The 25,949-nt window shown below is 37.1% G+C and overlaps 1 protein-coding gene across 1 annotated transcript in view; it reads left to right on the plus strand.

Moving 5' to 3' along the window:
- The window catches only part of LOC136250630 (E3 ubiquitin-protein ligase rnf213-alpha-like), a 407,493-nt gene that overhangs the window by 235,719 nt on the left and 145,825 nt on the right, over positions 1–25,949 (plus strand). The window contains exons 49-58 of the mRNA XM_066042854.1: positions 1,040–1,170; positions 1,226–1,360; positions 1,576–1,792; positions 2,949–3,013; positions 3,344–3,482; positions 5,718–5,825; positions 5,881–5,966; positions 10,545–10,724; positions 11,135–11,267; positions 24,412–24,779. Of these exons, the coding sequence (XP_065898926.1) occupies positions 1,040–1,170; positions 1,226–1,360; positions 1,576–1,792; positions 2,949–3,013; positions 3,344–3,482; positions 5,718–5,825; positions 5,881–5,966; positions 10,545–10,724; positions 11,135–11,267; positions 24,412–24,779 (1,562 nt within the window). The remainder of the gene's footprint in view (positions 1–1,039; positions 1,171–1,225; positions 1,361–1,575; positions 1,793–2,948; positions 3,014–3,343; positions 3,483–5,717; positions 5,826–5,880; positions 5,967–10,544; positions 10,725–11,134; positions 11,268–24,411; positions 24,780–25,949) is intronic.

Below are 25,949 nucleotides of genomic sequence, written 5' to 3' on the forward strand. Positions count from 1 at the left end.
GTACATGTTGACTAACTTGATATACATGTTTATTACTGTGTAATATCAAGCATCACCAGCACCTCTTATTATCATGTTAGCTATCCATAAATGGATTTATAAAAAGTAAACAAACTAGTGTAAAAATAATTTTCAAAAATTAAAACATGGGAATAGAGATTGCTGAAAAAGTAAAGAAACAAGGGTCAAACAAGCCAGCTTGTTAAACACTGAGAGATCTCTATTTGGACTCAAATAAACATTTATACAGAAACATTCTCAGTGCTTACTGATCATTCTCAGTACTTATCTGCCCCTATTTATATAAAACTACTCATTTTCCTTAGTCTCTGGCTACACCGTATATCATATCCCACATTGAGTACAAATAGAGATCTCTGTGTGTTTAACATGCTGGCTTATTTGACCCTTGTTTCTTTACTTTTTTCAGTGATCTCTATTCCCATGTTTTAATTTTTGAAAATTATTTGTACACTAGTAACATTGTGGTTTCCTTTGATAAAAGGTGTCAAAGTGGTATATATTTGATATACTACCTCCATTTTGCATTCCTGAGCAGTGTTGTATATTATAGCATTTATATCCCAGTGCGTGGGAGTGTCAAAGTGCCATGCTGGGTGATAACTAACTTATCGCTGGGTGATAGCTAACTTATCACCAAGTGCGTGGGTTTTCAAATAGTTTGTGGGGATAAACTTTGAAACCAGCCATGTTACGTGAGTAGGGAGAGGCAGACCAGTAAGACTGATACATTTGCTTAATTTTTAGTAATTTAGAGTGGCCTTGATGTATGTTTGTGCTACTTGAGTCACTTCGTGACAAATGGATTGATTAGAATACAGATGCTAAAATCAGCTTAATGGTGGCTTTTTTGGCTATGATTTGCACTGGGATATACACTCGGGCAATATCTTAGTTATCACCCTAGTACTGGGATATAGCTATCTATAACTTATACACCTTCTCTTCCTTTTGAAGTAAGGTGAGATATAATAGAAGCACATTTATTGATATAAGCACCTTGTGTCCTGTGTTGTAGCAAATTGCCAGGGAGCACAGGGTAGCTTTTGTTGGAATATCCAACTGGGCACTTGATCCTGCCAAAATGAATCGTGGTGTGATGATCACTAGGGGAAGCCCAGATGAACAAGAATTGAAAGAAAGTGCACGGTGAGATATTAAAGAAGCTACCATTACAAATGTTGAATGTTTGTGTTTAATGTAGAGGTATTTGTTCTACTGAAGACAAAGATTTAATAAGAGATCAACTGGAACCCTTCTTTGTACCACTTGCAAAGGCATACTTGAAAATATGTGAACAACAAAAAAGAGAATTTTTTGGATTGCGAGATTTTTACAGGTTAGCACGCATAGCAAAGCCTTTACCTATGCAAGCATGACAAGGGTGTCTTCTGCATTTGTGTAAGCCAGTAGAGCGGAAGTATTTGTACAGTGAAATCCTGACTATATGTGTAATGATTGCTGCTGTACTGTGGTGTTTTAAATCATAATATGCAGCATATAGACCTTTTCACATATAATTAACCTTTTATGTTGCATTTGTTTGTTTGGTAGCTTGATTAAAATGCTATACTGGATGGTTAAAGAAACTGAAAGAATAGACGAAAATGGCTTTCCAATTTATTCTCCCCCGACAGAAAAACAATTAATTCATGCTGTTCAGCGAAACTTTGATGGTTTAGATGAATTTAATACCACTGAAATCTTTCTGTCTCATATTCCAATTTTCAATAAAACAGACACAACTGAAAAGGGTACTGAAAATATAAAGGTAATTTATATATTATGTACATGTATATGTTCTGCTGTATAGTTGTGAAACATGGAACGTGCACACAAAGGCAAATATTGCATTATTAGTCTTACTATTGATATATTAAGTATTAATTGCCAACCAAGTTACCACTTAAATGTTTCCAGTTTGTTCCTCTTCCTTGAAATGCTTTTCTAGTAGAAAATTTTAAGATTACAAAGTCTCTGATACTTGATCGTTTTTTTCTGCAACACTATTTTCCTCTTTTGGGTAGCATTGCCAATATTATGGTACTATTGGAACCAAGGCCTCGTTACAATGCTTGCACATTTGGATCTCCTGTAGTATCAGTATCATCTATACTGTATATAACACCAGGACTTGATTGAGAGGAATTATCTTCTGTATTTGTAAATGAATTCCAGTGTGTGGGAGTGTCAAAGTGCTGCGCTGGGTGATAACTACTATACAGCTATACAGAGTGGTTCTGCTACTATCCAGTAAGTTAGTAAACTTATTACCGTGTGGTGGAGTCTTTCAAACTGGTTTGTGACATCAGAACAACAGCGAATAGTACTGTTTACCAATGGAGCAAATAGCCAAATATGGACAAACAACATTCCAGTACAGTACTTACACTTGCAAATCAAATGGTTAATTCTTTGCAGAGTGATGCTATACTAATGCAGTGGTTTAAACAAATATCAAGAAACAGTCTGTATTGATTTTCACTTCTGCCATCAGTCTCAGCAGTCACTCACAGTGAAGAACCAAATTTCTCTCATTATCCTCCGTCTCCATCATTCTATCTCAGAGTAATACTCACCACTTGCCAGTTTTTAGCTGTTGCACACCACTTGCCACCACTTCACCAGCCATAAATAAAAGGCGAATCATACCTGGACACTGCTGCTTCATCACTACTTTATACCCTATCTATGGTGCATCTCTATCTAGTAGCTAAGTCCCTACACAATCTTGAGCACACCAACAGGAACTCGAACAGGAACTTACTTTAACACTCGTAAACTCCCACACACTGGGGTTTAAAATATTCATATCCCGTATACTTGGATGATATCATTGTTATTACAGTCATAACAGAATAAAACTATAACATAAACTCTATACTGTAATTAAGGATTTCTGTAATTATAGTCTTTATTTCTATTAGGTAGAATGTGATGCACTAGAATTGATTGAAGCCAGTCTTAAAACTAAAGATACATCTTGGCATGGGTGAGGAGTTATAACTGTTTTGTAATAATTTGTGTAGCCTTAACTGCTCTTATGAATGCCATTTCCCTCTCACATAACCTTAATACTGTACACAGCCATATGTGTCACAAGCATGAGACAGCTGGAACAGGACCTAATTCAGTTTACTAGATACACTTTACCATCCCTAATGGTATTTAAAATTCATAAAACTTTGAAATTTAAGATAGATTCGTTTTATAATTTGGTTCATATATCCCTTGTAACATGATTCTACTGTTTTGTGTACTATAGTGTAAACCTTTACATGCATGCAGTATAATAATTAGGATTTTGTAATTCTGTTTACAGACAGAGTAGGTATTTGCTTTTCATGACTGAAAATTTTGCGGCTTTGAGAGTTTTGCAGCAGCATCTTCTCCAAGATGAAAAAGATCCGCCTTTTGTGCTCTTTGGTAGCAGTTTTCCAAAAGACATGGAATACACACAGGTATCTATAATTACAAAATGAAAGCTATACCTGCCAGCACTGTCTATCTGTATTGCGTTATTTCATGGTGTTTGAATTGTATTGTAGATACATCAGAATATACTGTTTTGTGTGTGAGCTCTTAGAGTACAAATAATAACAAATGATTATTTTATAGTGTTGAACTCAAAATTGAGTAGCTTGAAGCCACTGTTACTGGTAATCATTTATGGAAGTCATTGTTTCTAACCTACATGATTTCATGAAATAAGGATGATATTCTCGTATTATATTATACCATAATGTAAAGGAGTAATAAATTTGTGATCTTTTGATTGGTCTTATTGGTTACTGATTAATAGTGACAAGATAATTTACTATGACAGAAAATTTTGACAAAAGAAAACTTTACGAATAAATTAATTTTCCAAATTTTAATTATCAAAAGTCTGTAAGTGCATTAAAAAGTACATGTTTTGATTTCTTGATTTTCTTCAGCATTTTGGCTCATCAATAGCTGATAAATCTGGATTTATCAAAATTTCCTGTCATACAGTAGCTGTTATAGTCTTTCCTCTTTGCAACACATCAAAAATCACCACATCTTGTGAATGTGGTTCACTACAAATTAGTAGAGCATTAAATGATGCACATCTTTTGATAATAACCATTTCATTGAGACATGACAATCAGATTTGGAGTCTCCACACTATACAGTATTATTTATAGACCATGACATGCTTAGCACAGCAAAGTCCCACTATCACACACAGCAAAAATTGTGTTCCAATACTACATATTCTAACCCCGTCTTTATTCAGTATTGGAACAACTATTTTTAAAAACTGCTTATAATGAGACAAAACGAACCTCAGATCTATAGGTGACTCTAATGTTATTTACTATTGGGGGCTGTGGTCTGTTTTTGTTTGAGCCAAGGTAGAATATTTGTACTATTAGTTCCAACACCTAAACATAGACGGAATAAATACAGTCAGTATTTGTGTATGAATTATGCTGTGACACCTTATCCTAAAGCAAGTTGATGTTGTGCTACTTCTAAAAACCAGGTGCCATGCAGCTAGCTAACTCATCTGAGATGAAGTTATTAACCAACTATATGTATTACATAGGTTTTTGGTTGTGCAATAAAATTCATAATTAATTTATTGTAATTCTCGTATTTTGTAATTCACAAAATGTTCGTAATTCTTTAATTACGTTGCTATGCACTGTTAGCTAAGGAAGCGCTTGTTAAACAAACTGCTTTTATCAACACATTATGCACAGAAGTATCTTCTAAACTGTTTTATAGTTTGACTATCGTATTTTTTTCCACAAATTCTCTTGACAAAGCCTCAAAGCTGCTCTTCATTTTCGTTTGCGTACGTAGGGGATATGTCCCCTTTCAACTCAAAGGGATAGGCTATTCCTGGTAGTCTATGAGGCCTGCACAGTTGTTTTTCAATTGTTAAATGCCTGTAAAACCCGAAGGGAAGGTAATTCACAAAGTCGGAGGAGAGTCGCCACACCCGTATTTCAGACCGTGGAAAAGAAACCACCTCAGAGCAAAGTTTACCTGTGCGGAAGTTTAATACAGACTTCATTTAACTTTTACTTCTTACGTAAAAGCTGCTTTTCCATTTAACGATTTTGCTCACGTGGGTGCGTACGAACAAACATAGGTAGATAGATAGGTAGGTACACACACACACACACTTTTACAAAAACAATTTCAGTAAACCAAACGTGGGCAAGTGCCTGGTTTAAAAATTCAATAATAATGCATTCCTGTGTGTCATAAATTTTGCTGTTCTAAAGTATTATTGTACAGTGTGGAAACTCCAACTATGATTGTCAAGTGTCAATGAAATGGTATATTAAGCTAATCTGTAAAAGGTGTGCATCATTTAAATATTATCCTCAAAATTCGTAGTGTTGTCTGTCTGTAGTATGAAGTTGAAAGCTTGTCATAGTTGAGGTGTTACAAATGGTACAGATCATGTGAAGGAGCAATTACAAATAAATAATAATAGTAATTATGGTGAGGATTGCAATACGTATAAAATAAAATAAAGTATGTAACTCACAGTGATGGTTGCGGTTGTTTATTGGGGCATGAGCTTTTTACTTTCTTGTCTGCGTGACTCAATACCATGAGTCTTGATATTCATCTTTCCTAAGTATGTACATTGTTTAAGTCAAGTATAGATGTTTGTACCATCCTGTGAATTGTGTGCATCAAATATTTTGCAGGTATGCAGAAACATTAACCAAATCAAAATCTGTATGGAAACAGGCAGAACTGCAATACTTTTAAACTTAGAAAATCTGTATGAGAGTTTATATGATGTCTTGAATCAGGTAATCATTTCATTGCATCATTGATTGTTAATATGGAAGTGTTCTGTCACTACAGTATTATACCATATTACGGGAAAACAGATATGTCGATCTGGGATTACAAAGCCATCGCATCAAGTGCAGAGTAGATAATAATTTCAAGTATGTATGTTTGTCCAAGTATATGCGTAATAGTTGTAACATGGACACGAGTGATTTTCCTGATACATACACACATCAGCATGAGGGATGCAGGCCTGAGTGCAAGTGCATATACAGAAGTGCCCATGCTATTAAGATGAGAATGCAGAAAGTTTTGGTTGGTTGCCTTCTTCATTCAATAAAACAATGAACTACCTTCATCTCCAACTCTTTAGCTTAACGCTAGCTATACTTTACACTATTCTCAAAACTAAACCCACAATTAATTCCACTATATATTATAGCAGAGGAGATAAAATGTTTTGTTAAAGAAATTGGATGATTTCTGGAATGCATTAACAAGAAATGGTATATCAAGAATTCCCTCCTAGGAGTAGGAGTTGATATACTACCTCTGTTTCTGGAGTATCAAGACTCACGGTAGTGAGTTACAAAGCCAAGAAGCACAAAGCGTGCACCCACAATAATAAACATGCGACCACTACTGTGAGTCATTTACATGAGAGATTGATTACGCAATCTTTAAAAATCCGCATGGCAAAATCTCAGGCTTACTAAAAGATTCCACCTCGAAACCAGTGGGAATGTAACCTTTGTATAATGAGTATCTACCACACGAAAAGTCAGGCGAATTGTTGGAGTAGTTTGTTCCATCGCCCACCCATTTACAATGCATTAATTAAATTATTTATTCAAATGTGCATTGTTCTTTTTTTCATTTTCTTCGTCATCGCATCCCATTGGGGCGATTTTCTTTCAACCATGAAGTCGTATTGTGAAAAGGCTGCGGTTATCAGGGGCTTTTTACACAATGTATCTGTACATTTAATTTTGTTAAAAGTTGTTTGTTAGTTTATGAGATCGCTTTTGTGCTCTTTGAAGATTCAAACTTGCCGCCATGACGTCGAGGTGTGAGGCGCCCGCCTCAATTCCCAAACAGCGTGGAAGTGGGCAAGGTCATTAGCCATAGCGAGCTGGCTGATTTGATGGACACTGTGCTGTCAACTCTGGGTTTAATAATAGTGAGTCCAGTCACTGATTTATTTTAAATTCACCACGGCTGACACGTTATAGCATTACTCCCCCATGCAGGGCCGTACCGGCACTATATAGCTGTTTCATACCCGCTGTAGTGTTGGGATGCTACATTACCCGTGCACGTCTCTAATTCCGCCCCAGCCATTCAGTGCCGGTGAAACTTCAGTGTTCACTAAAAGCCAGCATCAGCGCATCACCTTTCAGTCACAGCACTTGTTAGACCCTCATGCAACCACCCACAATTATAGAAACTCTTTAATGATAGCATGAATATACTGTAATAGTAAATGTTTACATTATGATGATCTGATAAAATAAAAAAACAATGACTACAATAGCACAAGAAGCCAGATACACTAGTGTTTGGCTTGAAGTCCACCAAGAGTTTATAATATAGTAGTGGGGTCTTGGTACCACATATTAATTGTTCTTCACCATTTGCATTATTTGTCCATTGACCATAAATTCACCCGCCAACAGTCACAACATCACTGCACATACAGAAAGGGATACAGTATATGGTAAGGCACAGCTAACTAAAAACATGTAATCATATAGTCCGACTAACATGTCAAATATGTATAGTGTGTGTGTAGCATATGTGTGTACATATTGTTATTCAAGCTGAGTATGTGTCTGGGCCAGTTCTTCAAATCCAGGACCCTGCCATTGTCCCACAACTAATATGCACTACACACATACACCAACATTCCAATTATACTCACCACATGTTGTAGTTGGACTTCAACCAGTGTACTTTACAAAAGTCTTTATGGTCAGGAGGTCCTACGTAGGTTGCTTGGGTTGATCAGATTGAGGCAGGTCTTGTATGGGAGGAGACAGCAGATAAAACAGCGTGACTAACATATATACAACATGAGCATCACATCATTTTATATACATTAAAGTGGGCATCCCACATAGCCATTCCCAAGATGTATTATTCAGCATACCGAAGCTGGTAGCAGTTGATGACCAATTTTGTAATATATTACTTGACTTGTTTTGTGGTTCTCACCTATGCTACATTGTTGACATAACAATTTTCGTTGCTAGGAGACATATAAACTAGGAAGGACTAACGGTTATAGCATAATGGTAAACAAGTTACAACAGCAAAGGAAATTTTATAACCAGCAGTGATCTAGTTGATAGATAAAGGTAGAAGACAATTTGTAGTTTCTCCAGTCCTTGTTTGAAAATAAGTACATTAGCTGCTATAAGCACAACAAAAGCAAGACAGCCTAAATTTTAACACAAGGTTTATGATGCAAACTCATTATGCACCTATCAATGTGTTGCCCCACCACCCCCCTTGGATGTAAGTGGGGCTTTACAAGGGGAATTGACATGAAACTGCTGCCCCACTATGGGGGACAATCATTCATTAAACACCCAAGTATTTTTTCTATGCTATGTCAAATCCCCAGTAAATCCCCACGTTGCAAATGGAGCCAATGGGTGGGGATTTGACACAATAGGTTTGCCCTACCATGGGACATTTAACATTCGGTTGTGCCCACTATAGCCCCATATATGCCCGAAGGGAGGGGTAGTGGGGCAATACATTGATAGATGCATTACAGGGGTAAATAGATTAAGCCTGTACCTTGTGGACCTAAGCATGTTCCTCTCCTGTTTTGAAAAATAATCTTTTATTGCCTAGCCCTAACTGGAGTTTGCCTGACACCTTCAACAACACAAAAAACTATTTAAAATGGTCAATTTAGCTTTGACCATTGGCAAACTACAACACTCAACAATTATATCAGAGTATACATAACTCTATATATCTGCCCAGTTACTATATAATAGGGTCCATGGTTGTCTCAGATTATCATCACATCAATCGATTGATGCATAGTAATTATGGTATACTGTATGTATGCATTGAGCTGAGCTCTCAAAAATATTAACTTATTAGTTTTGTAGTATTGACTTACTTGCTAATCATTCAAATGCCTGACACATTATTTATAGCCAAAGATTTCACCATACATTAGGGGAAGCCGTAAAAGTATATAGCCTTATAACCTTTCCTGAACTGTTGATGGAAGTATTTGTCTGCTCTTGACAACTTCGTTGTCATCACCAACCATCTGGTTGGTTGAAATGTTGAGAAAAAATCTTCTTTCATTTTTAGCTGTTTTCTCACTAGGGTTCAGCTCAACTTGTTCGCGGTCTGACCCACACAGCTGCTACAACAAGCCAGCTGCAAGGATCTGGCCTACAAAAGCATAGATATATAATCCCAGGAAGCTACTATGGCGTCGGGGATTCCTGTCTAAAATTACGACTATAGTTATATAAATGACTTATACACAAACTTACTCGGCAATTCGCTGGGAGAATAGTGTGATGCATTCAGCGCCTTCATGTCCATTCCGAGGCATACATTTAACAACTACTCGCAGCTGATTCGCCTCCTCTTGTTACGCTCAGAGACTAGTTATATCACCAACCCACCACTTCAGGAAGAACCATTAAGATGGTAGCCTCGACTTTGTCACTATCCCCGGTTCTTATTTTCATGTGAAACATCATGCAAAATATCACATGAGTCCTTGAGAGAAATTTGGACGGTTTGAACGAGTTTTCTCTTAGCAAGTCACTTTTAGTAGCACTTCTAAACACTGAACTTGAAGCTTTTGCTACTGATTTAGCTAGCTAATCTGATACTGAAGCTGTTATTATGCGTCTCCTATGTAATATAATAGCCAATCTTCAGTAACTGTATGTTCTCCATTCAACAAAAAGTAGTGATATCCTGTGCCAAAAACAGCCCAGCTGTAAAAAAGACGAGGCCAAGAATGCACAAGTACATGTTCATGGAGTAACTACAACCAAAAGACATGATATCAAAATCTGGCCAAGAAAGCATTTACAGTATAGGAACTTTTATGCATTCGTTTTCTATATGCTTCACATTATCACATCCAGCTAGCTGTACATGTGTGCTTGTAATATAAACAATACTACTGAGACAATAAAAGATGATTACACTACATTGTTACCAAAATTAGTTTAACTAAAAATTTACAATTGGTTTCTACTTGGCCATCTTTTTGCACTGTATATTAAAATAAAAAGATGGCCAAGTAGAAACCAATTGTAAATTTTTAGTTAATTAATTTTGGTAACAATGCAGTGTAATCATCTTTTATCATCTCAGTAGTATTGTTTATATTGCAAGCACACATGTACAGCTAGCTGGATGTGATAATGTGAAGCATATAGAAAACGAATGCGTAAAAGTGCCTATACTGAAAATGCTTTCTTGGCCAGATTTTGATATCATGTCTTTTGGTTGTAGTTACTCCATGAACATGTACTTGTGCATTCTTGGCCTCGCCTTTTTTTTACAGCTGGGCTGTTTTTGGCACAGGATATATATATACTACCTCCATTTCTTGTTATTGCATTCCAGAGTACTGAAAGCATTGGTATGTGATATTTATACACCTTCCCTTTGAAGTAAGGTGTGAAAGTGATACATGCGTGTTTATGTGTGCATTTCTATTTCATTACATAATGTTATAGAATGATTCTGATAGCTGAAAAGAAGACAGTTTATGCAGACTTTCCTACTCCACTGATCAACAGACTTGAAAAACATTTTGTGGTCACCTCTACAGTTCTCACCAAGATACAAATGGAAATAATGAACAGATTGACACAATGGGCTAAAGATTTTACTGCCATAAGTAATCCCAAGAAAATGTGAGTATCGAAACACTAGCTGAATGTGACCAAACCCAATTTCCACACACGAAACAAAACAATTATGGCGATTTTAAGCAATCATTGTAACTTCCTAGTGTTTAAAACTATGCAAACAAATTTTACACTAAGTATTCTCTGTTGTGTTCAGTAGTCACAAGGGTGCTGGGTAGACTTTTTATAGGAGTAAAAAATACACTAAGTAGACCGTAGGTCAAATGTGGGGTCTGCTCTAGATATTCAGTGCTGCAACTCATCATACCTGTATACCTGTATAGTAACACATACACTCTACAAAATAATTGGTGAAAATGTGCTGTGAACTCAAGTTTAGATATGTAATTACATGCGTATGTGTATGCATTTGAAAACATCAATATGTGTCATTATGCAACATATGTTTTGTATAGTGATTTAAAGTTGGGTGATACTTTTGTGGGCTACCAAGAAGATACCACAGCATCAGTAGTTTTTCAAGCTTATCACAACTTGCAAGAACGTGAATCGAATTCTGAAATTTCTGAAGATTCAATGAAAGAGCAGGTTACATTGCAATATAAGAGTTTGTAATTATGTTTGCTTTGTATGGCAAACTCTAAAAAGGATGCAGTACTATTAAAATGGCAAGTTGTAAAATAATTATTACAGATGGCAGCCAAGAAATGTGTTGATGACAAAATTGACATGTAACTATCAACATCAACATTATTGTATTGATTGGCTGTCATACAACCTTCATTCCTTTGCTGTTTTAGAAGGCTGCACTCTTTTTTATAGTCTGGTATATAGTCAGCTCCAATGAAATTAAACAATCCATTCTCAAGATTAATAACTCATTCTGACACATACATGTTACCAATTACCTTGAAATTTTACATAATTCAAAGGAGTACAAACAACCTTCACATTCTAATATAACAATCAAAGAACCACACTACATGTACATAACGGGAGCTTGTAAAACATGGAATAACGGAATTGCGGAATAAGCAAACCTTATCTTTTGCAGATTGTACAAATATAGTTATACGCTCTATAGTAATCGTACTTTATTTACCTGGAGATTTACCTTGCAACAGCTCTGCATGGCATGCCACGGCAATGGATAAACAGCAGCTGGGCAAACGTTAAATGGGACGAGCACACAACCAATCATCCTAGAATGATCTACCTTCGCTAAACTTACTTATTGACACTCCTTAGTGATATAGCTACAAAATTCTAAGACCTAGTTGTATTGTAGGTCAAACTAGCTACCCTTCATATGCATACGACCGAATATATTAGAGTCACACTATCAACTCAGTGGAGTTCAGTAGGGAAGTCCAGTGGTTGTGTTTGTCATTAAATGGATTTCAAAACTCTTCAGGATTGAATTAAGAGTGTAGGTAAGTAGTTTTAGCGAAGGTAGATCGTTCTAGGGTGTGCTCATCCCATTTAATGCTCACCCAGCTGCTGTTTATCCATTGCTGTGGCATGCCATGCAGAGCTGTACAAGGTAAATAAAGTATAATACTATAGAGCATATAACTATTTGTACAATCTGCAAAAGATAATATTTGCTTATTCTGTTATCCCACAATTCTGTATTCCGCGTTTTACAAATTCCCGTATATGAGTAACAAAATTTGATTTAACGTGTAGGTGTGTTGATTCATGGGTAATATAATAATGGCTTATCATGCTGATTTATTATCTAAAAATCACCCCTTGACACTGTTTCACAATTTGAAATTGGATCTAGCTTTTGCAGAATTATGTTAAAGTCTTAACAAAGCAGTTATTTATATCAATACATCATTATGTTTAGATGTGCTAATTATGCTTAAAGGTGCTGACATAATTATGTAAGGGTTGTAAATGCAAATAATTTGAGTGGTTTGAGTACCAAGTTATGCAATTTAACCAAAGTGTTTAGGCTCTTTTTAAATATATGGCTCCATGAAACCCTTGAACCCCCTGAACCCATTCCTGTAATTGGTAGAGTATAGCTGAAAGTAAAGCAAAATGGTGACGTTCCTTGTCAAAATTTTGTATGTGTTTATGTAGATGTGCAGTTAATTTTCTGGTTTGTTGGATGCCATGATTTATTGAGATACACACCACTTTAGCGTGGGCATTCAAAGGCAACACTTGGGTTTACTTTGTAGGGCAATATCCGTTATTGCCCAGGCAATATCATGGGAACGTGGTTTGCTCATCACTTTGATGCCCAAGATATAAATGCTTTGACCCGTTATATTGAATAACATAGAGTGTTTAATTGTGGGTTTGAGTTTACAGGTTAGGGTAGTAGTTTCTAAGTTGATAGTTACTAAATAATGAATGATCAGTAAAATGCGTGGATGCGTATTGCAACCCACTATTTGTCGGCCATGAACAAACCATGGAACAACACAAAGAGGACAACTATAGATTTAAATATGTGAGTAACTTATAGTCCTATGTACTTAATTTAATATATTAACTTACTATCCTAATAGCCAAGTTAGTAGGCTTAATGTAGTACAAAATGGTAAAGTAAAATCTAGATACCACAATCACAATTTTTCTGGTGTTGTGTGTAAAGCATGCTATTATACCACTTATACACCTTCTCTTCCCTTTGAAGTGAGGTGTGAAAGTGGTATATATATATATATATATATATATATATATATATATATATATCACTTATGCCATGAATATGCCAGGTTTCGCTAATAAATACACCCTTAGCCCTCGGGCCTGCTTTGGATTTATATATATATTTATCAGCAAAATCTGAAAAAGTTAAAAACAGAAGTACAAAAGAATTAACAAATAAGCACCAAGAGAAATGTGGTAGGAATCATATATATATATATCTAATCCAAAACAGCCAGCTGTAAAAAAAAGTGTGCGGCCCTCAAAAAGGCTATGGTGAAAAAAGATGTGAAATCCAAGGTGTCGGCCAAGAAATGGCTGTGATGGTAGGTTAATGGTAAAAATTTTAATAACAACAATTCAGGTGAATTTTTGTGCCGCTTGGTCTTGGCAAAAAATTCATCTAAATTGCCGTTATTAAAATTTTTACCATTAACCTACCATCACAGCCATTTCTTGGCCGCCACCTTGGATTTCACATCTTTTTTCACCATAGCCTTTTTGAGGGCCGCACACTTTTTTTACAGCTGGCTGTTTTGGATTAGATTTCACTTCTTTTTGTATTTGTATACCCCAAAGCCGGCCTATCTGGCCATAGGCCGGCTTTGGGACTTTTTTAACCTGTCTTTTTTTCTTTTCCACAGGAAGAAGAAAAGATGAAGCAGATGTACTTTAAATATTTCTGATTTTATCAGTAAATGTAAAAATTATATATATAATACATATATTTATTACAGAACTCTCCATGGTGGTTTCTTTGTAACTGAACACTCTACAAAGTGACTTCTTCTTGCTGCTCTTTCTATAGGGTGAATTGTTTGTAGCTGAACAATATACAAGTAACTTCTTCTAGCTGATCTCTCTACAGGGTGGTTTGTTTGTAGCTGAATTCTGTGCAGGTGATTTGTTTGCAGCTGAGCTCTTTACAGAATGGTTTCTTTGTAGCTGAACTCTCTACAAGGTAACTTCTTCTAACTGATCTTTCTACAGGGCAATTTGTTTGTGGCTGAATTTTCTACAGGGTGGTTTCTTTGCAGCTGAACTCTCTACATGGTGGTTTCTTTGTAACTGAACTCTCTACAAGGTAATTTCTTCTAGCTGATCTCTCTACAGGGAGATTTGTTTGTAGCTGAACTCTCTACAGGTGATTTGTTTGCAGCTGAACTCTCTACATGGTAGTTTCTTTGTAGCTGAACTCTCTACAATGTAACTTCTTCTAGCTGATCTTTCTACAGGGTGATTTGTTGTAGCTGAACTCTCTCCAAGGAAACTTCTTCTAGCTGATCTCTCTACAGGGAGATTTGTTTGTAGCTGAACTCTATACAGGTGATTTGTTTGCAGCTGAACTCTCTACATGATGGTTCTTTGTAGCTGAACTCTCTACAAGGTGACTTCTTCTAGCTAACCTTTCTACAGGGAAATTTGTTTGTAGCTGAACTCTGTACAGGTGATTTGTTTGCAGCTGAACTCTCTACATGATGGTTTCTTTGTAGCTGAACTCTCCACAAGGTAACTTCTTCTAGCTGATCTTTCTACAGGGTGATTTGTTAGTAGCTGAACTCTCTACAAGGAAACTTCTTCTAGCTGATCTCTCTACAGAGAGATTTGTTTGTAGCTGAACTCTCTGCAGGTGATTTGTTTGCACCTTAACTCTCTACATGATGGTTTCTTTGTAGCTGAACTCTCTACAAGGTAACTTCTTCTAGCTGATCTCTCTACAGAGAGATTTGTTTGTAGCTGAACTCTCTGCAGGTGATTTGTTTGCACCTTAACTCTCTACATGATGGTTTCTTTGTAGCTGAACTCTCCACAAGGTGACTTCTTCTAGCTGATCTCTCTACAAGGAGATTTATTTGTAGCTGAACTCTACACAGGTGATTTGTTTGCAGCTGAACTCTTTACATGATGGTTTCTTTGTAGCTGAACTCTCTACAAGGTAACTTCTTCTAGCTGATCTCTCTACAGGGAGATTTGTTTGTAGCTGAACTCTCTACAGGTGATTTGTTTGCAGCTGAACTCTCTACATGATGGTTTCTTTGTAGCTGAACTCTCCACAAGGTAACTTCTTCTAGCTGATCTTTCTACAGGGTTGATTTGTTTGTAGCTGAACTCTCTACAAGGAAACTTCTTCTAGCTGATCTCTCTACAGGGAGATTTGTTTGTAGCTGAACTCTATACAGGTGATTTGTTTGCAGCTGAACTCTTTACATGATGGTTTCTTTGTAGCTGAACCCTCTACAAGGTAACTTCTTCTAGCTGATCTCTCTATAGAGAGATTTGTTTGTAGCTGAACTCTCTACAGGTGATTTGTTTGCACCTTAACTCTCTACATGATGGTTTCTTTGTAGCTGAACTCTACACAAGGTAACTTCTTCTAGTTGATCTCTCTACAGGGAGATTTGTTTGTAGCTGAACTCTGTACAAGTGATTTGTTTGTAGCTGAACTCTTTACATGATGGTTTCTTTGTAGCTGAACTCTCTACAAGGTAACTTCTTCTAGCTGATCTCTCTACAGAGAAATTAGTTTGTAGCTGAACTCTATATCGGTGATTTGTTTGCAGCTGAACTCTTTACATGATGGTTTCTTTGTAGCTGAACTCTCTACAATGTAACTTCTTCTAGCTGATCTTTCTACAGGGTGATTTGTTGTAGCTGAACTCTCTCCAAGGAAACTTCTTCTAGCTGATCTCTCTACAGGGAGATTTGTTTGTAGCTGAACTCTATACAGGTGATTTGTTTGCAGCTGAACTCTCTACATGATGGTTCTTTGTAGCTGAACTCTCTACAAGGTGACTTCTTCTAGCTAACCTTTCTACAGGGAAATTTGTTTGTAGCTGAACTCTGTACAGGTGATTTGTTTGCAGCTGAACTCTCTACATGATGGTTTCTTTGTAGCTGAACTCTCCACAAGGTAACTTCTTCTAGCTGATCTTTCTACAGGGTGATTTGTTAGTAGCTGAACTCTCTACAAGGAAACTTCTTCTAGCTGATCTCTCTACAGAGAGATTTGTTTGTAGCTGAACTCTCTGCAGGTGATTTGTTTGCACCTTAACTCTCTACATGATGGTTTCTTTGTAGCTGAACTCTCTACAAGGTAACTTCTTCTAGCTGATCTCTCTACAGAGAGATTTGTTTGTAGCTGAACTCTATACAGGTGATTTGTTTGCACCTTAACTCTCTACATGATGGTTTCTTTGTAGCTGAACTCTCCACAAGGTGACTTCTTCTAGCTGATCTCTCTACAAGGAGATTTATTTGTAGCTGAACTCTACACAGGTGATTTGTTTGCAGCTGAACTCTTTACATGATGGTTTCTTTGTAGCTGAACTCTCTACAAGGTAACTTCTTCTAGCTGATCTCTCTACAGGGAGATTTGTTTGTAGCTGAACTCTCTACAGGTGATTTGTTTGCAGCTGAACTCTCTACATGATGGTTTCTTTGTAGCTGAACTCTCCACAAGGTAACTTCTTCTAGCTGATCTTTCTACAGGGTTGATTTGTTTGTAGCTGAACTCTCTACAAGGAAACTTCTTCTAGCTGATCTCTCTACAGGGAGATTTGTTTGTAGCTGAACTCTATACAGGTGATTTGTTTGCAGCTGAACTCTTTACATGATGGTTTCTTTGTAGCTGAACCCTCTACAAGGTAACTTCTTCTAGCTGATCTCTCTACTGAGAGATTTGTTTGTAGCTGAACTCTCTACAAGTGATTTGTTTGCACCTTAACTCTCTACATGATGGTTTCTTTGTAGCTGAACTCTACACAAGGTAACTTCTTCTAGTTGATCTCTCTACAGGGAGATTTGTTTGTAGCTGAACTCTGTACAGGTGATTTGTTTGCAGCTGAACTCTTTACATGATGGTTTCTTTGTAGCTGAACTCTCTACAAGGTAACTTCTTCTAGCTGATCTCTCTACAGAGAAATTAGTTTGTAGCTGAACTCTATATCGGTGATTTGTTTGCAGCTGAACTCTTTACATGATGGTTTCTTTGTAGCTGAACTCTCTACAAGGTAACTTCTTCTAGCTGATCTCTCTACAGGGAGATTTGTTTGTAGCTGAACTCTATACAGGTGATTTGTTTGCAGCTGAACTCTCTACATGATGGTTCTTTGTAGCTGAACTCTCTACAAGGTAACTTCTTCTAGCTGACCTTTCTAAGGGAGATTTCTTTGTAGCTGAACTCTCTACAAGGTAACTTCTTCTAGCTGATCTTTCTACAGGGTTGATTTGTTTGTAGCTGAACTCTCTACAAGGAAACTTCTTCTAGCTGATCTCTCTACAGGGAAATTTGTTTGTAGCTGAACTCTATACAGGTAATTTGTTTGCAGCTGAACTCTCTATATGATGGTTTCTTTGTAGCTGAACTCTCTACAAGGTAACTTCTTCTAGCTGATCTCTCTACAGAGGAATTTGTTTGTAGCTGAACTCTATATCGGTGATTTGTTTGCAGCTGAACTCTTTACATGATGGTTTCTTTGTAGCTGAACTCTCTACAAGGTAACTTCTTCTAGCTGATCTCTCTACAGGGAGATTTGTTTGTAGCTGAACTCTATACAGGTGATTTGTTTGCAGCTGAACTCTTTACATGATGGTTCTTTGTAGCTGAACTCTCTACAAGGTGACTTCTTCTAGCTGACCTTTCTACAGGGAGATTTCTTTGTAGCTGAACTCTCTACAAGGTAACTTCTTCTAGCTGATCTCTCTACAGGGAGATTTGTTTGTAGCTGAACTCTCTACAGGTGATTTGTTTGCAGCTGAACTCTCTACATGATGGTTTCTTTGTAGCAGAACTCTCCACAAGGTAACTTCTTCTAGCTGATCTTTCTACAGGGTTGATTTGTTTGTAGCTGAACTCTCTACAAGGAAACTTCTTCTAGCTGATCTCTCTACAGGGAGATTTGTTTGTAGCTGAACTCTATACAGGTGATTTGTTTGCAGCTGAACTCTCTACATGATGGTTTCTTTGTAGCTGAACTCTCTACAAGGTAACTTCTTCTAGCTGATCTCTCTATAGAGAGATTTGTTTGTAGCTGAACTCTCTACAGGTGATTTGTTTGCACCTTAACTCTCTACATGATGGTTTCTTTGTAGCTGAACTCTCCACAAGGTAACTTCTTCTAGTTGATCTCTCTACAGGGAGATTTGTTTGTAGCTGAACTCTATACAGGTGATTTGTTTGCAGCTGAACTCTCTACATGATGGTTCTTTGTAGCTGAACTCTCTACAAGGTGACTTCTTCTAGCTGATCTTTCTACAGGGAGATTTGTTTGTAGCTGAACTCTCTACAGGTGATTTGTTTGCAGCTGAACTCTCTACATGATGGTTTCTTTGTAGCTGAACTCTGTACAAGGTAACTGATGTCTCTACAAGGTCACTAGTTTGTAGCTGAACTCTCTACATGGTGGTTTCTTTGTAACTGAACTCTCTACAGGGTGACTTCTTTTAGCTGATCTTTCTAGAGGTGATTTGTTTGTAGCTGACCTCTCTACAGGGTGATTTGTTTGCAGCTGAACTCTCTACATGATGGTTTCTTTGTAGCTGAACTCTCCACAAGGTAACTTCTTCTAGCTGATCTTTCTACAGGGTTGATTTGTTTGTAGCTGAACTCTCTACAAGGAAACTTCTTCTAGCTGATCTCTCTACAGGGAGATTTGTTTGTAGCTGAACTCTATACAGGTGATTTGTTTGCAGCTGAACTCTTTACATGATGGTTTCTTTGTAGCTGAACCCTCTACAAGGTAACTTCTTCTAGCTGATCTCTCTACTGAGAGATTTGTTTGTAGCTGAACTCTCTACAAGTGATTTGTTTGCACCTTAACTCTCTACATGATGGTTTCTTTGTAGCTGAACTCTACACAAGGTAACTTCTTCTAGTTGATCTCTCTACAGGGAGATTTGTTTGTAGCTGAACTCTGTACAGGTAATTTGTTTGCAGCTGAACTCTTTACATGATGGTTTCTTTGTAGCTGAACTCTCTACAAGGTAACTTCTTCTAGCTGATCTCTCTACAGAGAAATTAGTTTGTAGCTGAACTCTATATCGGTGATTTGTTTGCAGCTGAACTCTTTACATGATGGTTTCTTTGTAGCTGAACTCTCTACAAGGTAACTTCTTCTAGCTGATCTCTCTACAGGGAGATTTGTTTGTAGCTGAACTCTATACAGGTGATTTGTTTGCAGCTGAACTCTCTACATGATGGTTCTTTGTAGCTGAACTCTCTACAAGGTAACTTCTTCTAGCTGACCTTTCTAAGGGAGATTTCTTTGTAGCTGAACTCTCTACAAGGTAACTTCTTCTAGCTGATCTTTCTACAGGGTTGATTTGTTTGTAGCTGAACTCTCTACAAGGAAACTTCTTCTAGCTGATCTCTCTACAGGGAAATTTGTTTGTAGCTGAACTCTATACAGGTGATTTGTTTGCAGCTGAACTCTCTATATGATGGTTTCTTTGTAGCTGAACTCTCTACAAGGTAACTTCTTCTAGCTGATCTCTCTACAGAGGAATTTGTTTGTAGCTGAACTCTATATCGGTGATTTGTTTGCAGCTGAACTCTTTACATGATGGTTTCTTTGTAGCTGAACTCTCTACAAGGTAACTTCTTCTAGCTGATCTCTCTACAGGGAGATTTGTTTGTAGCTGAACTCTATACAGGTGATTTGTTTGCAGCTGAACTCTTTACATGATGGTTCTTTGTAGCTGAACTCTCTACAAGGTGACTTCTTCTAGCTGACCTTTCTACAGGGAGATTTCTTTGTAGCTGAACTCTCTACAAGGTAACTTCTTCTAGCTGATCTCTCTACAGGGAGATTTGTTTGTAGCTGAACTCTCTACAGGTGATTTGTTTGCAGCTGAACTCTCTACATGATGGTTTCTTTGTAGCAGAACTCTCCACAAGGTAACTTCTTCTAGCTGATCTTTCTACAGGGTTGATTTGTTTGTAGCTGAACTCTCTACAAGGAAACTTCTTCTAGCTGATCTCTCTACAGGGAGATTTGTTTGTAGCTGAACTCTATACAGGTGATTTGTTTGCAGCTGAACTCTCTACATGATGGTTTCTTTGTAGCTGAACTCTCTACAAGGTAACTTCTTCTAGCTGATCTCTCTATAGAGAGATTTGTTTGTAGCTGAACTCTCTACAGGTGATTTGTTTGCACCTTAACTCTCTACATGATGGTTTCTTTGTAGCTGAACTCTCCACAAGGTAACTTCTTCTAGTTGATCTCTCTACAGGGAGATTTGTTTGTAGCTGAACTCTATACAGGTGATTTGTTTGCAGCTGAACTCTCTACATGATGGTTCTTTGTAGCTGAACTCTCTACAAGGTGACTTCTTCTAGCTGATCTTTCTACAGGGAGATTTGTTTGTAGCTGAACTCTCTACAGGTGATTTGTTTGCAGCTGAACTCTCTACATGATGGTTTCTTTGTAGCTGAACTCTGTACAAGGTAACTGATGTCTCTACAAGGTCACTAGTTTGTAGCTGAACTCTCTACATGGTGGTTTCTTTGTAACTGAACTCTCTACAGGGTGACTTCTTTTAGCTGATCTTTCTAGAGGTGATTTGTTTGTAGCTGACCTCTCTACAGGGTGATTTGTTTGCAGCTGAACTCTCTACATGATGGTTTCTTTGTAGCTGAACTCTCTACAAGGTAACTTCTTCTAGCTGATCTCTATACAGGGAGATTTGTTTGTAGCTGACCTCTCTACAGGGTGATTTTTTTTATAGCTGAACTTTCTACATACAAAGTGACTTGTTCTAGCTGGTCTCTCTACAGGATGACTTGTTTCTAGCTGATCTCTCTGCAGGGTGACTTGTTTCTAGCTGAACTCTACCGGGTGATCTGTTCGTAGCTGAACTCTCTACAGGATGATTTGTTTACAGCTGAACTATCTACATAGTGGTTTCTTTGCAGCTGAATTCTCTACAAGGTGACTTCTTCTAGCTGAACTCTCTATAGGGTGATCTTCTCGTAGCTGAACTCTCTGCAGGGTGATTCATTTGCAGCTGAACTTTCTACATGATGGTTTGTTCATAACTGAACACTCTACAAGGTAACCTCTTCTAGCTTATCTCTTTACAGGATAACTTGTTTCTAGCTGAACTCTCTATATGGTGATTTGTTGGTAGCTAACTCTCTACAATTCGATTTGTTTGCAGCTGAACTCTCTACATGGTGGTTTCTTTGTAGCTAAACTCTCTACAAGGTAGCTTCTTCTAGCTGATCTCTCTACAGGATGACTTGTTTCTAGCTGAACTCTCTACAGGGTGATCCTTTCGTAGCTGAACTCTCTACAGGGTGATTTTTTTGCAGCTGAAGTCTCTACATGATGGTTTGTTTGCAGCTGAACTCTCTACAAGGTAACTTCTTCTAGTTGATTTCTCTACAGGGTGACTTGTTTCAGTTGATCTCTCTACAGGGTGATTTGTTTGTAGCTGAACTCTGTACAGTTTAATTTGTTTGCAGTTGAACTTTCTATATGGTTGTTTCTTTGTAGCTGAACTCTCTACAAGTTAACTTCTTCTAGTTGATTTCTCTACAGGATGACTTGTTTCTAGCTGAACTCTCGACAGTATGATCTGTTCATAGCTGAATTCTCTACACGGTAGTTTCTTTGTAGCTAAACTCTTTACAAAGTGACTTCTTCTAGCTGATCTCTCTATAGGGTGATTTGTTTGTAGCTGAACTATCTGCAGGGTGATTTGAGGTGATGTTTTCTAGTTGATCTCTCTACTCAGTCTGGATGACTTGTTTCTAGCTGAACTCTCTACAGTGTGATCTGTTAAGTTTCTACCTGATCTTTCTATAGAGTTATATCTTGTTTGTATAGCTGAACTCTTTTACATGGTGGTTTTTTTGATTGGTTGCTGAACTCTCTCTCCACAGTGACTTGTTTGTACTACAGAGTGACTTGTTTGTAGCTGAACTCTCTACAGAGTGACTTACTTGTAGCTGAACATTGCATAAAGTAACTTGTTTGTAGCTGATCTAGATGAACTCTCTACTAGGTAGCTTTTTTTGTAGCTGAACCCTTTACGCAGTGACTTGTTTGTAGCTGAATTCTCTACAGAGTGACTTGTTGTAGCTGAACTCTCTACAAGGTGACTTGTTTATAGTTGAATTCTCTTCAGTGTGACTTATAATGTTCTGAATCTCTACAGCAACATATTTGTAGCTGAACTCTCTACAGGATGACTTGCTTGTAGCTGAATTGTCTATAAGATTAACTGTTTGTAGCTGAATTCCTTACAGAATAACTTGTAATGCCAAAGAAATTCTATAATGGAGTAAGTTATAAACGTAGTTGAATGCTTTATTAGGGTGACTGTTCTATTAGAGTATCTTGATCTCGCATATGCTACATGTAGTTGGCTTTGGAATCATAACTCAGTGGTTTGTAATCCGATTCTTCTGTACTACTGCAAGGACTTTCTATGATAATTATTCCAGCTACACACCGATTTTCAGCTCACTGTTCTAAGCGGTTTGGCTGGTAGGCGTGAAAACTAATAGTTGTTTTATTCATAAAAGTCGATCGCGTAATTGTGACATAGGTTGGCTTTTGTGTCATATCTCGATGGCCTTTAACTGGATTCCTTTCAAACCACAAAAAGGCACTCCGAGGATAGTTACTCCATCTACATAGCAATTTTCAGCTCATTCCTTCTAGCGGTTTACCCTGTGGGCGTGACAGACCTTCAACCTTATTTTATGCAGATAATCGGTTTTGCAAAGTGTGCGAAAAGAAGAAGTAGAAGAAGAAAAAAACGAAGAAAAAAAACCCAAACTTTTGCTGCTCGTATCTCGAAAATGGCTGGAGCGATTTTCTTCAAATTTGGTATGTGGACTCCCCTACCTCGCCGGCATTTCTGTAGCAACTTTGGTTTTAATAGGATAATGAATCACGGAGCTACAAAGGTGTGAAAATCGCGTTTACTTTCTTTCTGTAAATATACTCACGGTGTGGCGCGCCGGCTACTTGGGCCGCACGACACACTACCGTGTGTCTTGATATATATATAAATAGTAAGTAATGAAACGAAGGAAGTCACTTGCTATATGTGACTTAATTTTAGAAAACCGTCGATATCCGCACAATTTTCAAAATGCATTTTATTTGTTCTTTGTTTTCTACATTGACAGAGGAATGGGCTAGCCAAGTTTCAGCTTCCTAAGTTAAGGAGCGTTGGAAATACAGTACTAGACAGCCAGACGAGCAAATAATTTGATAAGTACAGAAGCTATCGAGAAAAGAATCTACAGGCGCTTACATAAACCATCATAACTTACTGATACAACGACGTACGGAACTGAATCTTGGCTCATTGTGTTTGCCATGAATTTGTGCATCCACCAAGGTATATTTGTTTCCCCAGGCATGCTTCTTTGTTCAAGAAGGAAGGAAAATGCACGGAAAAACGATCGTCGGTAAATTCTTTCGTCACCACAATGTAAACAAACGTCTGTAACTTTGGAATCGTCTCGTATAGGGAGATGCAACAAAGCTTTTTGTACTCCCTATGGACAGGCAGACACGATGATGCCCAGGATTTATTCAGTGGCGGCTTAATTCGCCCACCAGCGAGGCGATAAAAACTTGCATAATTTTTTTCTGGAGCTTACGTTTTTTACCCATAGTTTTTAAATGCGTTTTATTACAAAAGTACTCTTGTGTGTATATCGACGGTTTTCCAAAGTTCGGTCACATATACAATGCACATTAACCTCCTACATCAGTCATGGTGATTTTACAACAAATTGTAAAGATGTACACCAGAAAATCCTCTTTGTTTCATTATTGTGTTTCTATAATCCATACTTAAATTTACATTACATCCCAAATTATTATACTTGTAAAAAGTAGTAATTTAGTCAGATTTCCATTTTGAGCCAACTGAGAGGAACTTCAGACTCACAACCACTCTTTTTTTCACCTATGAATTTAGGAATGAAGAATTAGTACAGGCTGGTACAAATAACATTAATTTGATATTTTGTTCGAAAATAGACCACCTACCATACTTTATAATGTATAGTTATGTTGATATCATATCTTGCATGTAGGCATTTCAAGAGGGCAAGCAGTTGTTATTAAACATTGCTTCACCTGATGCAGTTCTGAGGTTAAAGTATTCTAAATTGTCCAATGAATTTCAAACAGCATTTGAAACATATTTTAATCGGCAGTGTCATAATTCTCTGATTGAATTACTGGATAGCAAGTTACGTACATTGCGTACACAAAGTTCAAGCAGTTCACTTAGCTCTGAAGAAAGTAAAGGGTTGTTGCTACAAGTCACAACCCACAGTCATTTATTGTCCGACCCAGATGTCACAAAATTATGCAAAGCATTAAACCTGGGAAAGAAAAATGTTGCTTGTTACTTACTGCAAGAATTTGACACAGAAATGGACTTCTGTAACAAGTTGAAGTATGTTTGCACATGAGCATATTGTTTGTTATTGCGTACTATATTTTGTAACAATTGCACTCTGCTGGTATACAGCAACATGTTTGTAAAATGAAGACTTTTTCAACTGCATATGTGCTAAACTTGATATGACAACAAAGATGATCACTTTTAAATCTTTCCATCAACAACCCAAAATCATTTACATGACAAACTATTAATTCTTGAATTTATCAGATACCGTATATTGGATTTTCTTGTGGACAAATTTACCTGCGAAAATAAAATTATGCAACACTTAATCTCACAAGGTGACAAATTCACAATATTAAATTCCTTACATGAATTTATTACTCGTTATAATAAGTGTTCATATATAACATGGAAAGCAGTGGAATTTAGTCTGAAATTGGAACGTTTGCCGTGTTTCTTGTATCCACGATGAATTTATGTAGGTGCCTGAAGTTTGCCAGGAAACAAGATAGCAGGGCAGCTGTCTAGCAATGTTTGGTAAAGAAACATGTGTTGTGTAGGGGAACAAGCCATTATAATTAATCAGCAAGGTGGTTTGTACATAAATAAGCAGCTGATTTATTGTCAAATGTTCTAACACAACAGGTTTACCAGCACTAAAAACCTTGCAATTTGCAACAACCAAAACTCCCACATGATAAAATATGTCACGAATTTTAATATTGCAAAATTACCAAAACACAAGATTAAAGTTCTGACGAGAAAAACTCACTACATGTTACTTAGCAACACAGTATACAAGTAGAAGGAAAAACTAGGAATTTTAAATTGGATTTAGGGATCAAAGAAAAAACAGCAAAACTAGGAAGTTGCTGAAAAGTAGTGAGACAAGGAAGTTTGCCTATATGCTAAGCTGACAGCTGGTTTGACTGACAACTGATTTAGTACTACATATATATATATACAATCTACATTATTCTTTAGGAGCTAGTTATGTAAACAAAATTGTTTTCTGGCTCTATAAAGGAATATACACCAGACAATTTAAAATCCTTGTATTATCATTAATCAATCAATCAATAGGTTTCGTTGGTGGTCATGAAAATGCATAAAAATAGCACTTTCGCAGGATATTCATCATCAATTAACAGCTATTGAACAGAATTTTGGTGGGTTTTCATTGGATTTTCAGAGGGTTCTCGTGGTAAATATCCTATA

This window comes from Dysidea avara, chromosome 3 (genome assembly GCF_963678975.1).
Source record: "Dysidea avara chromosome 3, odDysAvar1.4, whole genome shotgun sequence".
NCBI lineage: Eukaryota > Metazoa > Porifera > Demospongiae > Dictyoceratida > Dysideidae > Dysidea > Dysidea avara.